The 17,562-nt window shown below is 41.0% G+C and overlaps 1 protein-coding gene across 1 annotated transcript in view; it reads right to left on the bottom strand.

Annotated features, from left to right (window-relative positions):
* GTF2E1 (general transcription factor IIE subunit 1) overlaps window positions 1-17,562 on the bottom strand; it is a 49,262-nt gene that overhangs the window by 30,713 nt on the left and 987 nt on the right. The window contains exon 2 of the mRNA XM_066341018.1: window positions 10,086-10,563. Within this exon, the coding sequence (XP_066197115.1) occupies window positions 10,086-10,533 (448 nt within the window). The 5' untranslated portion in view covers window positions 10,534-10,563. The remainder of the gene's footprint in view (window positions 1-10,085; window positions 10,564-17,562) is intronic.

The raw sequence follows: 17,562 nt of genomic DNA, 5'->3' as shown, positions 1-17,562 counted from the left end.
AATTGGAGTCCTGCAAAAAATAATTGGTGCGAAAAATTCTGCCTCAAAAACTGTCAGTCTATCCAGCCAAAGCAAGCGTGAGGAAAAAGTGTTCTACATTTCCCATTTGGAAGACAGAGAACCTAAGTAACAAGTGATAAAGCCATGTAAGGATTTCTGGAGCTCGTGCCCAGTTTAAGCTGTGGTATCTAAACAACACAGTCACTCAGGGAGCATTTATGAGGAGCTAAAAGCTGCAGATGATGGGCACAGGTCAAACTCAGGCTCAGTCCTACCTTCTCTGGTTCCACCACTGCAGCTGTTTTCCCTTCACTAGACTGTAACCACTGCAGTCTTGAGGACACACAAGGCAGCAGCTCCTTAACACTCAGTCACTGAATGAATACTACAGATTCAGATGACGACCAGGATCATGTTTTGGAAGCAAATACTAAACTGCTGAGAAGCACAGCAGCTTTCATTGCCTGAAAGCAGCAAGTTCCTGTCAGCTTTACAATTTACTGCTTTTGTGGGTCATTAACTTCCAGCTCCAGGCAGATCAAGATGAATCACCAAAGCATTTACCACAGTGGTAAGACCCTTGGCTGACAGGGGGGACAACAGGCAGGGCTGAGGAACTCAATCCTCAACAAAAACGTTCCAGTCTAGACACCCGATGTTCAGTTATCACAGAAAAATATTTGGGTGATAGTAAGCAGCTCAACTGTGTCTTGAGAGCACACAGACTTCCTTGAGTTATATTCTTTAAAATGCAAAAAAAGGATCAAGTCAAGCACAGAATCAGCCCAAAGTTTTAGCTGATAGAGCATTGCATACAGCAGGTGAGATTTATTGCCTGATTTATCCCCCATCCGCTTCTCTAACATTCTTAATATTTTCACACAGACATACAGATCAGCCAATTTAATTACAGCTCTTACTGTCTTCTCATATTAAAAGAATGTTGAGTTTTGTTTGTTTTTAAAATTGATGTGGTCTGTTCCCAAAAACAATCATATATTCATGTGATCTTGTTCACAAAGCAGGAAGAACCACAGAGACTGCCATCTCTCCATTTCAGCTTGAGTGAAGATTCACAAATCACCTAATCCTTTGTCTTTTATGGTCAAGTTACATCCTTGTCCTACTCTCACCACTTTTTAGGCTTCAGGGTAGATAAGCAAAGCCCTTTTTAATCAGTTTCGGCAGCTCACTGCAATTCTTATGGAAATTAAAAAGGTATCTCTTCTTTCAACTCCACTGAATTACATTCAGAAGTTGCTAATCTCTTTGCAACTTAAAACTACAGTATTCAAGTATTCCCATAATCATGGACATTAGGAGTTTATATACTCTAGTCATGCAGTAAAACTACTGAAGGCATTTATCTGCTTGTCAACAGGATTGTTTTCAGAAAGCAGTGTAGTTTAACTTTTCCCCAGCCTGAAGTCAGCAAACTGGATCACACTGTTTCAGACTAACAGCAAAGGGAATCCAGGAAAGACAGCCTGCCTTAGCTCCACCTGTAAGCACAACCAAAGAACCTGATTATTACCAGGCACTAGTTTTAACTCATATGAAGTCCCCAAGAAGAAACAGGAAAGTAAGAATAAAACTATTAAGCAGCCCAAGAGGAAGAAAAATTTTGACTGCGAAGAGAGAAAATGCTTCCAATGATGCAATTTTAGACTGGCATTTTCAGAACAGTTTTGGATTATTGAGCTTTTTCCTGTTCCATCAAAGCAGCTGTCTGTTTCCCTCTGACACCCAGATTTCTTTTAATCATTGAAGACAGGATGCTGTGCTCTGATGAAATGCCCTTCCTGGCCATCCCTGGTAGAGAGAATTAAAAGCCTTGCCAATCCTTTTGAAGTGCAAATCTTCACCAAGTAGGTTTCATGCCTCTTGTTATTGTTGCCTCTTTCAGAAGAGCACAGTTAGATGGAACACTGGACTGTTTACTTACCTTCTAAAATGCTTCTTGCCTTGCACTTGAGATCCTATGATCTCTGTCTGCACTTCCACTCTCCACTTTCTGCATTCCCAAATCTCACATTGTTCAAGAAAAAAAACCCTTGGTAACTCTAGATTGCAAAAAAGCTCATTCCTCAAGCAGCAGAATGGCTTACCTGAACGTGGGTTAACAGATTTTCTTTCTTTAAGCTCCATGCCTGACCTGCAATGGGCTCTGGAAGACACATAACTGTACAGGATGGGCACGCTTGAGCCTCCAGCTTGTACCCTGACAGCACTCTGGGAGAAAATACACCCACAGCTGTATCACTCTGATCTTAAAGGGAAAGCCAAAAAGACACCAGCCTTTTTTTCTGGCCAAGAATCAAGTATAGCAATACAAAGACAGTCCAAGGGCCCAGTCAGCAGTTTAAAATACATTTCTCTAGAGGGCTGTACAGGATACAAGTTAATAAGCTCTGCCAGGGGGCCACAGCAGGTAATCAGTGGAGAATGAGGCATGCAAGGTGCTCTAAGGGCAAAGCAGCGCTGTAACTCAGCTGTGAAATAGCAACTTGATCACAGATTGCAATGTGTATATGGAACTGCCCCTACATGTGTTTATTTCTTGACCATAGTTTAGGCAGTAAACTTGAGAAAATTTAAGATATCAATCAAATTTCCTTCAGCATTTCACAACATTAACCTACACTTCATGCTACAGTTTCCCCTTCCTGATGAGCTGGATTTGCAATTAGAGAAGGGGAACAATTTAACCTCTAAGGTTTTTTTTTTTTAAAAAAAAGACCATTAAGAACAACTTTATTTTATCTAGAGGAACACCATGTTGCTCATTCATCTTAGTGTGCAGATCATTTTTAGATCAACTAAATTAAAATTACTGCAACACAATTTTTAAGCAAAGACATTTCTCTTGAAAAGGTAAATTAAACATTCGAAAATTGGACTGCATGAGACACACATCAAATTATTGGTAATTGAGAAGCCTCAGATGATTTAATATGTATTCACTATAAACTGGAAGAGAGGAATCCTTTCCTCCTCTCTGGAAGTTATTTCTGCTCCAGCTCATATGCACAACCTCAGCAGCTCTGAGCTGACAGAGTTCTTCCTTTAGTCCTGCTGTGGATAAATTAAGCCAGACACTAAGCCAAGAAAAACACAACTGGGCAGAGGGACTATCCAAAGGAAGCCCAGTGAGAACCAGAGACAGTTTTTTTCTTTCATTCAAGAAGATTACACAAATATACCAACTATACAGCAAACATACTGTACCCTTGAATTGCATCCACTAACAGGGAGACTGCAATACAAATTACAGGAATCTCCATGAGCTCTTCATCTGACTTAGAGATGCCCATGCCTAAAAACCCTTTGCAGATGAGATTACCAAGGATGCAGTTTCAAAAGAACATGTCACTAGAATAAAAGCAAGGAATGCTGCAGTTCAGCTTTCATCACTATAAATGGCTTAGCAATATTCACAGATTTTACAGAGATCTTCTTCCTGCAATCTATTTCAATTTGCAAAGCTAAGAGAAGTTAAACTGATAACCTTTACTTGAAGGGCAATTACTTCTTGTACTTCAAATAATAAAATGCCCATTGCAGATAAAACAAAAACAAAAACAAGGCATCAATACTGTAAGTCAGGGCATGCATTTATCTGTTAGATTTCTTAATCTAAGAGACACAGCATTCTAGCCAGAGGTCGGTGTGGAGTACAGGGACGTGACCCTGCACTCTGCTGATCTAGCCAGCATTCTACTGCCAGAGGAGGCAGCAGCTTATCCTCTTGGCTGATGCTCTGCATAGCACAGGTTCCAGCCCTACCTTCACCTATTTCTCCATCAATCTCAGAGATCCATGGTTAGACCAGCCAGTTATTTTCCAGACAGAGTGCTCAACCCACAGGGAATGGGTTCAAGTTACAGATGCAACTCTTAAGTCACTCTACAGAGTATTCTTACTTTGAGGAAAACATGCATTAATTCTGATATGTTTTTCTCAGTTTTCCTTTCCCTGTGGCTCCCAGCCTTATCAAGCTGAAGCAGAGTGAAGCTGACAGGAATACTCTTGGAGATTTTGCCAGGAATTTGAATAGAAATAGAAAAACTAAGCAGAGCATGGACACTTTTCTTCTGCTGGTGGTTGCCAAAAGCTCTCAGTGGCAGCACAGTCAAACAAAATGTGCTTGTGGAGTCAAGGAAAAACACTGATGGGTTTTCATGCACTTGGAAAGCTAACAATGATAACAAAACCACACAACTTCACAGAACATGAAGCTGTTCAAAGCAGAACTGCTCTGAATCCTTTCTTTTTCAAGGGAAGTTTTAGTATGCCTATTTACATTAAGACTTGCCAAGTCCTCATTTTGGCTGGTTAAAAGCTGTAAATTGTTTTAGTAGTAGCATCATCTAGCACATACATGGCACTACATGGCAGACAAAGCTATCCAGAATGTCTGAAAAATCATTGAACTCAAAGGACAAGAAACAACAGCATAAAGATCAAACAGGATTGGCTACATTGTGTGAATATACAGAATGAATAGCTTCATGTGATTTATTTTTTTCTAGTGGCTGGAAGGGACAGAATACAAAAAGAGATGCACTAGAAATTGACGTAAGAGCTCCCCAAGAAAGGGTAAGGCAAAAAAGCAGGGAAAAGGGGAAGCATAATAAAAAATTAACAAAATAGATAGGACAGGCTCAAAAGTAATTTAAATCAAATGAGGAAGTTTTGAAGCTAACATAGAACTTGCCTGAGGAAGTGGGAATTCAGAAGAAGATGAGAAGACAGATGTGTTCTGAGCAGCTCACTGGGGATGAAGTGAGGAGCTGAGCACTCAGGAGAAAAGGTAGCACCTCCCAAAGTCGGCACACAAGACCAAAGCAAAAAAAATGAAAGACTAGTCAAATTTCTAATCCCAGAAACGGGGCTCAAACCATACAAGTGCTCAGCTACACACAGGCTGCCTGAATGTGATATTAAGTGCCTTGTGACAGGTACAGAAGACCAGTCTCTGAATGTGGTATGCGCAATTCTGTAAGTACACAAAGGACACATAAGACAGTAAAACAACTGGGTTAAAATGATATTCAAGGTGTTTTCTTTCCTTCTATCAAACTGATATTGTCACCTTCAATTTGCTCTTCCCAAATTAAATTTCTTACCAGTATCCAGATACACAGTGTGTTAGCATTATAGTGCATTTATAAGAAACAGCAAGACATCCCCACAAAATCATTCACTAAACCAAGAGCAAACTGTGGGAGGATGAAGAGCAGACAAGTAATTAACTGCTGTGATTTCCAAAAGCAACAAAATACTTCAGTGATTGCAGCTGGGATTAAGAACATCCCAACAAGGATCACCTTTCTGATTCACATAACCCACTTGTCTTCTATTCTTTTCTTTCCACTACTATTCACACTTTATCTAACTAAATATTATGGCAAGGACACAATATATAGATGCACATGAAAGATCAACTGTAATTACAACATACTGGTAACATCAATATTTTTCTTCACAGTAACAGAAGTGAAAGAAACACAAGACTGGGCAAAAATTATATTGCAAAGGTGGAAGAGAGCAGTGGAAAAACTACTTCATCTAGCCTTACACCTTCTAACATCAAATCCACTTGCTGCCCTGGTGAGTATCCTAACACAGTTTGGTATTTAGAATACCTAAGGAAATTCAGGGCTGAATACCAGGGTGAGGCACTGTAAAATCTCATTTCTGCCACTCCTTCACTTCCATCTCACTCTCCCTTTTGCAGTTTCTAGTCACATACTTTCTTTCACGCTGACCTTGAATTTGACAGAACTCCAACACCACACTAGATTTACAAATACGATTAGGGGTATGAGAATAGGATACATTAGAGACCTTCTCCAGCCAGATCCAATTAATCACGCTACAGAAACATACATCCATGAAGATAATTTCCAGTGTTGTGACATTCCATAGATTAAGCAAGCCAAGAACATCTGTAGAGAGTAAAGACAGAGCCCTCTACCGGGTGAGAACCGCAGCTCCTCCTGTCCTTCCCCCGCACTCCACCGAACGCACGTGGGTGGATTTAATTCTCCGAGCATCCAGTCCACAAAATGGTATCGAGTTGTTCAGATTGATCTGCAATTCAAGGGATTGGCCTGCAGAACTCAAACTTCTGCAATTTCTGCATCTAAAAGCACAGAGAAGAATATTCTAGCCACAGGTTTAAGAGACTAATGTAATCCTATCTCTAGGTAAAACAGGAAAACTCAGTGCTCCCTTATGCCAGTGTCCATTGTCAGCCCAGGTCTGGCAGTAGACCGAGCTCAGCAGTGTTATTCACTTCACACATCTCACAGATGGCTTTTCTTACTGCTCTTCAACTAAACTCTCCCCTTGTACACCCCCTGCCTCAAGAGACAGCCCTTATCTTGTCCAGGGGAACAGCTGAAACTGTCCACCTGCATAAGGCTTCATCACAGCAGCAGCTGCAAACTACTGCTCACGTGCAGAATCAAATACCAGAGTATGGTCAGACAGCAGATGATGGCACAAGGGAAAGGCAAGGATCAGGCACTTATGCTAGGATATGCCAGGATAACAACCATCTTTTTCCTTTATCAGTCATCCTGTCTGAAAAACAGAGCTAGAAGTAACACTTCTCATTCATCAGCATTATTGTTTTCCCTCCTGTAGATCACAAAACACTCACAAAAGTGGCTGCTCAGCCTGCAACAACACAGTCTGCACCAATTCCCATCCATACCATCCATAGGCAAACTCTTGAATCCAAGTTCTTCTAAGGTTTGCTACAAGTTTCCATTGCAAACTATGGCACAAGAAAATCATGCTGTGCTCACCCTGTTTGCCTCTAAAACCGGGGCTTACTGATATTGCCTCTTTGGAGGCAACAGTAAAAACACTGCTGAGGAGAAAGTGGGAGAGCTGGAGATCTGTTTAAGCTCCTCATGTGGAACAGATGGGGGCTACAACTCCTGACCTGGCTATATCATGCTCAGAGTTAACAGGCACTCACTCACTGGTCATACAATTCAAGCAACTCCTTCAACACAGCATGCATTTCTTTTCACTTTTCAGAAGATTTCCTTGTTAGTTGAAGCAGCAGAAAAACTCCAGTTTTTGGCATCATCTTGACTTTCACTGTCTCTCATTCTGTCCTTGAACTTCCTTCAAGTACCAGGTAAGAGTTGTTCAACCTTTGACAGCATACAAAGTCTTTGGAGCTCTTTCGGGTTGAGACATTTTATTGCCGAAAAAGGGATGGAGAAAAAAAAAATCTTATAATGCTTTTAAAAACAGAGAGAGCACACTCCCAAAGTAAGACTTCTACTATTTAAAATCTACATTTAAAATTACTTGAGTGACAAACATACTATTCTGTTCAAAATATTTTTTCAAGTTAACTGAACAGCAGGCAAAGCGCATCTGTACCAACATGCCCTGTAAATACACCCTTCTCATTATCAATTTTTTTCTCTCACCAGACTTGTGTCTACCCTCCAAAACCATCAATAATCACATTTTCTGATGAAAAAATAAACACTGGTTTATTTCAACATTGTTCAGAGATGGAGTAAAGAACAGATCCAAAAGAGAGCTACTTGACCCGTAAGAAAAAAGGTCTGCTAAATCCAAGAGGTAGACACAGATGCTGTGGTAAAAAACTGAAGAGCTCTACAGATCCAAGTTATAACGAGGCCCTTCATAAGCACTCTTAATTCACAAATTCCAGTAAAATGACCACAGTCACAGAGTGGTTCTGGAAACTTCTTCGCCCTCACTAATAAGGAAGGGTAAGAGCAACTCTTCCACCAATTCTACAATTGCTCAGAGCTTGCATTTGAGTTGTAGATAGGAAAGAAGAAAGCAAAGCAGAAGAAAACACAGGACATCTAAATCACACCCATCTCTGAATAACAAGGACAAAAAGCAGGAGGTGAAATAGGGTATCTTTTAACAAAAAACTCTCAATTTAAGTGCGGCTTAGTCCAGACTGGTGCAGAGGATGCCTTCCATGTCCTACCTGCTCCACGGATTAACAGATTCTGGCCCTGCAGGCCTTTTAACTCACAAAGTTTTATCAACATAGCTGCAGTCTAAGAGCAGCTCAGGTCAGCTGTGACTGTAGCTGTGTGGCTTTCAGCTACCCTTCAGCAGTTCTACTGCCACAAGTTTCCATGACTGGGAGAGGTTTATCTTTAGCACTGACAGGAGCTAAAGACATTCTTGGAAAAGGATGGCTCTTCACTGTCTAATAAACCTTGTTTCTCTGCATGCCTTGACCTCATGAGCTTCCTCTTTGAAAGATCATGGAGTCTTCTCAGGTCTTTTCTAATACAGAATTCCAGAGCAGCAGGAAACATGCAGACAACACATTCCACTGCAATATAAAGCAGACATACAACAGTATCATTGTGCACTATCTAGATGAAGCTATCACTGACTTAAAAATAATATCAAGAGACAGAGAATATACATAAATTCTAGGTTCTTACTGAAAGTAAGTTGAAAGTAAACTGACAATCTTGTTATTTGCACAAATACTGACAGAACTCCTGGGAATTGCTGAGAAAACAGCACTCAGCCTTTTCCTCCATCAGAACATAAAGCACTCCATGTGCCAGTGAATGACTTCACATTGTGGACACAGCCAGTGCCTGTAGTGCACTTGGTTGACCTTATCAGTTCCTGGAGCACAGGCCTTGGTATCAAAGCCAAATCCCAGCATTATTATATTCAGCACCTCCTCGACAGGCAGTTCTTTGCGCTCAGAAGTCACTGCCCACACAGGCTGGGAGGCAATGGCCCCAGGCCTTTGCTAAGTGCCACACGTCCCCTTGGGATCAGTGTCCCACACTCCCCACTGCGTGTGCTCTCTGCACAGGCTCTCTACTTTGTCCTTGCTAATGCAACCAGCAAAAGCACCATTTCTCTTTAGCCCAACACAGAGCCATAGCCACCACAGATGATCGTTAACTGTGGAGGGCACATAGAGTTTCTACACTCAGTGGTGAGCACAGAAATTCTGTGCTGGCAGTACTGGTTTGGAAGCAATTTCTATTCAGTGAGCTGCACTGGATCTCATGAACAACTGTGACTTGACTCAGTGGATTCTGCTTCTCTGCAACTGATGTCTTCATGGCTGCTCAAGTAAAAGGGGTTTCACAGTCCTTTAACTATGGAGGCAGGAAAAAGAGAAAATGATAGGCTGAACATTTCTTGGGTGTTTGCACTTGGCAGATTTAAACATCAGTAACCCCAGATTAAAAGCTTTATCGTTGCTAAACAGTCCAATTTACAGTTTGTCATTCTGTTAACTGACACAAAACATCATACTTCTATGTATGCAAGAGCTCTCCTGACTTTTGTCCTCTTACTTTTCTGAAAAAGTAAAATCAGGACAGAGAATTCAAAAGGAAAAAAATTAAAAAGTAAATGAACACCTAACCTCCCTGCTTTTCCTGCAAAATAATCCCAGATTAGACTAGCAAAACAGAATCTCATCAGGTGCAGGTGTTCTTCCTTTTATTCCCTGGCACAGAAGCACAAAGTAGACAATGACACCCAAGAAAGACTCTCATTTCATATGCATGAGACAGATACACGCTTCCACTGAGACTTCCACATGAATAAGAATCTTGTTTACTCCCGACCACAGACAAGTCCGTAATTAATCTCTTTTAACTTTGGTGAGACTGCCTTGCACCGGGAAACAAGGGTGCAGTATAATGCACTATGCTAGAGAATATTAAACAGTAACACTTCTTGCAACTAAAAGCAACTCTACATATGCCCTCCCGGCAAACCACCTGGAGGTCTGACAGTTTACCAGCAAGACCAGGTTATACTGAAAAGCCATCAGCTTCCAACAAAGACAGACTGCCCTATTCACCCTTGAGTGCGACTGCAATAAGACTTCCATTTCTCTGCTGCTCATCACTCAAAAGCATTTCTCCAAGGTTGCTATTTGTCTGTATGCACTACTTTTGTATTCTGCTCAAGCATTTCCCACCTGCAGAAACAGTGCCTCCTAGCTCTGTCTCCTTGAAGCCCAGCACTCAGAGCCACAGGAGACAGCAAGAGCACTCTGTCAGCTGCACCCTTACCTGTCCTGGGGTCAAACAGCTGGTTGGCCTCCAGATCTGTGAAGGTGCTGAAGCAGATGGGGCACTTGAAGGAGGCGCGGTTGGTGGAGTCCCTCTCGTCGGTCTCGATCCTGCGGCGCATGTGGTCCAGCTTGTACTTGACCACGTTGACCAGCAGGCGGTAGTTGATGAAGTAATAGTTGTGGCGCGTGGTTTTGCCGTCAGGAGCCGTCTCGACCCTCATCCTGCATTTGATGAACTTGTCACCCTTGAGGGTGTTGAGGACGGCCCTCAGCTGCTTCCTGTCAAACTTCAGCAGCTCCAGCATGTCCTCCTCCTTCACGCAGGGGTTCCTGATGAGGATGTCCAGAGCCAAGGCGTGCTCGATGCCATAAAAGCCACGCACCACATACTTGGCGAGGCGTTTGAGAGCTGCTGGCACCTCAGTGAGGACGTCTGGGTCAGTCATAGCAGGCTCAGATCGTGAGCTTCATGTATTCTGCAATGGAAAAAAGGGACATGGATTATTAGTTAGTCTTCTAACTTCCAGACTTCTTATCTGTCTCACTTAGACATAAGAAAAGAAGAAAAGGATGGGGTGTTTTCCATTTCCCTTTCCTAAGCCTTGTACTGTGTCCTCAGGTGTCAATAATGCTACAGACAAAGGAAACTATACCTCTCATTCAAAGCAAAATAATGTAAAAATTCTTTTTAAAGCACACAAGAAAGCAGTACCAAAACATACAGCAGATTTCATTTGTATTTAGTCACAGACAACACAGCTCGAGTAAGAAAGCTGTCTTGAAGCTGAGCTCCAGCTTTGGGACAACTGAGACCTGTAAATTAGGAAAAGCAGAAAATGGCTACAGCAAGAAAGGCCCTAAGACAGCCCAAGAGTGGAGTGTGAGGATCACTTGATCCCTGCTTGTTTAACACCTCAGCCATCCCTGGGCAGAGATGCACTATGAGGACAGCTTGCTGTACAGGCCTGTATGCATTCAAGCAAAAGCTCCCAGCTGCACCCTGAGAACAGATCCTTGCTCATAAACAGACCTTAGTCAACACTCTGCAGCGTGAAAACCATTAGCATTACCAACTCCCACACCACAAATTGCTTCAGCCTTGTTCTTACAAGAGCCAATAGGTCCTTACAAATGACTGGACCTTCATTTAAAGTCCCACATCCAGGCCTTAAAAGCCCATTAATAAGATAGCATAATAAATAAAGCAAAAATCAAGACATACCAAATATGAAGTGATTATGTGTTTAAAAAAGAAAGTATTCCATGAAATATCCTTTGAGTTACTTACCACCACTTACCAGGCTGTCTGTGACAAGACAATAATTTGTAAGAACTCTGTTTTCACTTCACTTGTCTTCACCATAACATCAAATGGCACAAATGGTCATGACTATTAAAAGCTTCTGTGACATACATATCAACATATATAAGATCACACGCAAGGAATTCCTTACATTGTCACCCCTGCCAGATTTAGCTCACAGACAACAGCAGTGATTCAAGGGAAGAACAAAGTATTAGAGCTGCTTTTGAAACACCCATTCAGAAGGCTGCACTTCCAGCTAACATCAACTGAGACTCAGAATTATCTTTTTCAGTATGAGTTTTCTGTGCTAGTTTAGGACATTACTAACCATTTCTGAAGCAAAAGATTTCTTTACCTGAAGAAAACCTCCTTCATCCTAATTTCTGTTTTTTTCATCATTGCTATGCAATTTTTGCTGTGATCTAATATATTACATTGCAAAACTCTGCCAATCCAAATTTTCACTTCCTTTCTTGTATCTGTATCTCCCCAGTATTCAAGCCTATCAAATGAAGCAAGTGACAGCAGAAGAAAGGATCTGGATGATCCTATCCTAGAGTATCCTATTTTCTTCATCACTATCATAAAACCTGTGATAGGTCTTTTCACAAACACCATTACACAACTTTTGTCCACTCCCCACAGTAAGACATCCCTCTGAGATCACCAACTCTGTATTTAACCAAGCAGCTGCTGATTCACTTCCATCAGCTAAGACTTCTCAAAGATCTGTGATCATTTACCACAGTAGCCTGCTTGGCTATTTTTTTTCTTATGAGAAACGGTGCCCTTTCACAAAGTGTGGCATTATCCACTCCTCTTCCACCCTTACCCTCTGCTGCCTCTGAGGAGGGATGTTCCTTTCAAGGGTTATGGCCAGCAGAACTGCAAAGCAATTAGACTGTGGGATGTGAAGCTTCACAGTAAGTAAATTATGATCATCCTGTCTTTTCTGCCTCTTGGATAAGAAAAACACCACCTTCATGTTTTTCTTTTAAAACACATCCTCGCTTGAGCTTTTCTTTTCCTCTAACTTAGGGCCAAATGGTATTCACAGTGCTCAAAGTGAAATTAACTGAATGACATTTGTTGTCTGCTGGTGTGCAGGCTGAGAATAGCTCACAGCAAACAATGCCTGGATGTCCAGCTACAGCTTCCCTTTAAGGAAATTCAATTAAAACACATCTATCACACCACGAATTAACCATGAAACAAGTACTTCTGGAGTCAGCCAGCTTTCTCTTGCATGCCAGAGACACAGTGATTTATCTCACACAAAGGAGAGCTTTATAGAGCTTTGCATTGAAGGCAAAAGTGCTAGCAATAAGTGATGCCCCATCAAGAGTTAGCCATGCAGTATTTTGGAATCTCTAAGTCAGACCAAATCTAAATACTGTCACAGGATATTGTCTTTAAAGATCAACGTCATTCTCTTGGTATTTTTTCAGTCTTTCAATCACTTAAAGATAAGTCTTGGTTTTGACTGCATCTGTCAGCAACATACTGACACTATAAAACAATGTCAATGCAGAAGCTGGAGGGAAGCCTTGATTTATTCAGATTGATTAAATCTTATTCAGCGTTAAAGTACAGTAAAGAAAAAATGCAAAGATCAATTTTAAATAAAACCTGGCACCCCAGGAGAGTTAAAAAGTCAAATTTTTAAAGTGAAAAGCTTGTTAAATGCTGATCTGAGGAGCAGACAACCTTCTCTCCTCAACAATCCAATTTCCCTAAAAACTTCCATGCAGAAAAACTTGGTGATGCAACTTGCAGGGGCACAGTGACCTTCAGACATCAGTTGAAATAAAAAAAAGGAGAAAAGTGCTTTAAAATAAGCACATCTCACCCTGGACACCCCATCTGAGAGCTGATGGAAAGCACTTTTTCTGCATTGATAAGACAGCTGCAGACTTCCACAGACATTTCCAAAACAGGTTTAAAGTACAATTTCCTGAATTGTGCACTCAAACAGCTTAAACAGAAACCTACAAGGGACCAATAAATAAAACCAACTGTAAGAGTTTTCAGCAACAGTCAGGGATTTAATAATATTTCTTAGTGTCAATCACTTGAAAATATTCTTTTTCATCTAGTGGGACTAGTTTTAACACCATTTCTTCTACTCTGCTGGAGATTTTGAGTGATGTCCAAATCTTTTGTGTACTTAGGGCTATCTTGACTGTGATGCTGTTTTCTTCCAGGTGGGGATACATGGAAATACAAGCGTTCAGAAAACACCAGAAACCATTCTTTCCTGTTACCCTCTGCTTCCAAAAGTGGATTAACACACTTTAAGTTTTAAATCCTGCAGAAGACAGTTTCTGGGTGAAACAAACAACGGACGAGTGCCAGCTTTGAAAGAAAAGAAAAAAATAAAAAAAGCAAGTGCATACCACTGCCAGATCTCACCAGGCCAAGCTGATGTCTTGTCCATGAAGAATCTATGGTTTTTAAACCCTAAACTGCAAATTCCTACCATCTTTCACCAGGCAAAAAAGACTCTGATTCAGCTCACAAAACTAAAACCCAGAGGATTTTACCAATACATCCTTTAGCAAAGATTTCACCTTCTCCTGAAGCAGTAAGTCAAACCTGAATTAATAACATGTGCAAAGAAATACGGTAACACCTTTTAACAAGGTTTTAATGGACGTGCATCTGTTTCATAATAATGTTTGAACTGAGAGTAATAATTTATGAACATCAAGGAACATTTTCAGGTGAAAAAATCCAATGGCCAAGACACTCAGCTATGCCAGTAAGCAGCCATAGCATCAATAATAAGGCACACTGAACAGCATCACATTCAGAAACAGCCAAAAGAAGAATTTCCAAATTTAAACAAGGACTTTATTAAAAGAGACAGTTGGTGGGGAATTGTTCTGGGTAATTACACTAATACAATTCAGTATTATGGGTACAGGAGGAAAGCAGACCTGTCTGTGTTAACACAGTAGGACAGCAAACCTAAATACACATCTGTTGGGTTTTTTAAATTGCTGTAATTGAAGGAATTAATACTGATGTGTCTATAAAAGGCAACACTGGAAAAAGAGACTTACAGTTACACAACACAACCAGATCTGCTGGGTGAAGAAAATCAGGGTACCTTCTGCAAGATTGTACCTAAGGTTGAGTAAAAATGCATGAGGCCTTTAGCATAAGCAGGGATACCAGAAAAGATGTCAGGGGGAGAAGAAGTGACTGCAAAAAAAACCCTCAGTATGACAGGATCAAAGACAACAGAGAAGCCAGAAACTGAACTGAGCAAACACCTCCACTTTCAGGTCTTTCCTGATGCAACATCAAAGCAAGTGAACTCTTCTTCTCCACAAACAACAGTTTCAAGAGTTTTCAATTTCAATGAACTCTAAGAGGAATTGTGCTAATGAAGTTACACCTGATTTTTCTTCCTGCTTTTCTTGACTAAAACTGAGACAAAAAGTACTAGAAGGGTGATAACCTAGAAGCCACAATGTAGATGAAAACAGTACTAGAAAATATGAAAACCTACATCAGCCAGTGAATTGATATGAATTTTTATCCAACACTGCAAATGTAGATCACCCTGTTTCAACATGTAACTTTTGAGACTTACATTAATTTTACCCAGAAAATTCAATGGTCTCACTGTTCATATATTTGACCGAGGATTTTTAAAAGCAGGATCTTAGAAAAGGAAGCAGAATGCTCTTCAGACTCATATGGGTATACAAAGCTTTTCTAACACCCCAGATCCCCTTTGGAGAAAAACTTGGGAGTTGCAGGTTTGGCTGTGAACCTAGGCCATCAGACACACTGTTAACACTTGCACAGGTGCTTCCTATTTTTCCCCACATTTATTTAGTCAGTGCTCTTTTCCACTAAATCTTTGAAGCCAGCTTTTGCTGATTTGCTTGAGAAATGTTTCTGCAAGCTTCTGACACAAGATATTTAAGAAAGGGGAAAAAAAGTTACTTGCTTACACCACTGACAGTTTCTTCAAGTGAAATCAAAACCAGGTTATAATAAGAGAATCCCCTCACCTGTAAATGTGGCAGGTACAACAGACTTCCTGGAGCCAGTGCCTGCCATATCCTGCCCCAGCTGTCACTTGCAAACACCAGATCCCACTTTTGTAGTCTCTCACTCTAACCAGATGTAAAATTCTGCCTTTCAGAAGATGATGAGGTTAAGCTAAGAAAAGCAATTCTGAATCTTCCTGAGAACAGGAAGGGAAGGCATAAATTTCAGAACTACAGTGGGAAAACATGCCACCAAGATTTTCAACGTCTGTACAATGTAACCTCAGACACTACTCATCTTTTCCAGAAAAGGGAACAGAATCTTCCACTTTCAAATCTTGCTTTTACTTGCATTTCTCTGTAGTGAGCCCAGAACTGCCTTTATCCCACATCAGTTGCAAAATAAAGTCTTCTGACATTTTATCAAGAGCTTACTGAGTTTCATTCCCTGGAGAGCTCATGAACACTGCTGCTCAGCCTTCCTCCCGCACTACATCTTGATAAGAAATAGTGTATTTTCATTGCAAGACCTGCCTTGAAGTATGAGAGCATAAAAGAACAATGTGCTTCACTGAAATCCCATCTTCTTGTTGGCTTTCCATAAACTGAAACCAGGAGGCCACAGGTATCAAAGGGTTTTCTTCACTCAGGATGAGAAGTTGTGCTGCAGCACAGAAAAGCTGAGGGGCCTGGCTGAAAAGAGGGTGTTTCTCCCTAATTTCACAAGTGAAAACACATGGACCCAGATGGAGTAAGACCACAAGGTTTGACCACACCAGGCAGAAACTGAACAATGCAGGCTCAGGATGTAATTCTCAATCACTTTTATAATCTTAACCCAGCATAAACAATAGCAAGGTGCCAGGAAATTAAAGGACCACCTGTGTGCACGTACACAAATGGATGAAATTTCCTGTTGCAGCTTAAGTGAAATTACACCCTCCCTCCCCTTAGAAAGTCTTTATTTTCCTTCCTTGCCTTTAGCCACAAGCCCCACTCTTCTGTCCTGATTCCGGCAGTTCACTGTTCATGTAACAATGTGAATCAAGTTGATAAAAAGTGAAAAAGTTAAATGCCAAAACAAAAAAGTGGGACATTTCAGAGGGCAAAGGGGAGAAGTTCAAGAACTGAATCATTCATGTTACCAGGCTATAGCCAACACAAAACAGAAAAAAGAATGCATGGCTCAGGATTTAGATGAGTGGGGAGCTTTCCCCACACGGTGGCAAAATTGACCTAACTGTAATGTGAGGCCACTAGAAAACTGTAATTATGGGTACCAGAACCTCTTACAATTTACACTCTGATCTGAACCTATGAGGAGCATGTGTGTTATTCTGGGGACGTGTGAGCATTGGCCCTCACATAATGTAGTTGTAAGGTTTTGGGGGTTTGTTTAAAGGGAAGAAAGTAAGATTGTTTCTCTTACTTATCAAGCCTAGGAAGTCATGATTACAACAAAGCACAGCAGGATTAACCCCAGCATCCCTTTCTACTCTTCTGACTGCAAAAAAAGCAATAATTGCTTTTCACATTATGGATTCAATGAGACCTGGAACACCCCATTTTTCATTGTGACAGATGTTAAGCAATATTGCCTTTTGGAAATTCCAGAAAGGCAACAAAAAATTATGGAAGTATTTGGTTTAGTACAGTTTTAGCGCATCAGAGTTCAAGCAGGTGGGTATATACTGTGGATATAAGAAATAAGGAAACAAAGAAATTAAGTAACAAGACACCAGATTAGCTTTAATTAACATAGTTTCTTGTTTAGAAAAAGGCCCTAAAGTATCTTGTGAGGAAGTGAGCCGTGTGTCACAGGAAGTGGAAGGTGGGAATGCAATTCCCATTAAGCCTCATTCCTACCAGAAAGGCATGTGCTCCTCTCCCAGGCACATGGCTCTGCCTTCTCAGCACCATCCCATACACCCAACTGACCACTTAAAGGTAGAAAAAAAAAATATCTTCTCCTTTTTGCTATGTTTTTCAACACTTTCATGAGCTGCTGGTGAACTCCTGACAAGCAACAGAACCAGCAGTAAGAGAGATGCCACTGCACTGGAAAAGATGAAAACTTCCACCTTTTGTGGATAAAAAATATTAAGCTAACTAAGACTTCATGGAAATGCACCTTAGCTGTGCACGGCTGAACAGCCTTTTCA

The sequence above is a fragment of the Sylvia atricapilla genome, chromosome 2 (assembly GCF_009819655.1).
Source record: "Sylvia atricapilla isolate bSylAtr1 chromosome 2, bSylAtr1.pri, whole genome shotgun sequence".
Classification (NCBI taxonomy): domain Eukaryota; kingdom Metazoa; phylum Chordata; class Aves; order Passeriformes; family Sylviidae; genus Sylvia; species Sylvia atricapilla.
Note: the sequence above shows the minus strand (reverse complement) of the source record. Positions and strands in the feature narration are given on the sequence as shown.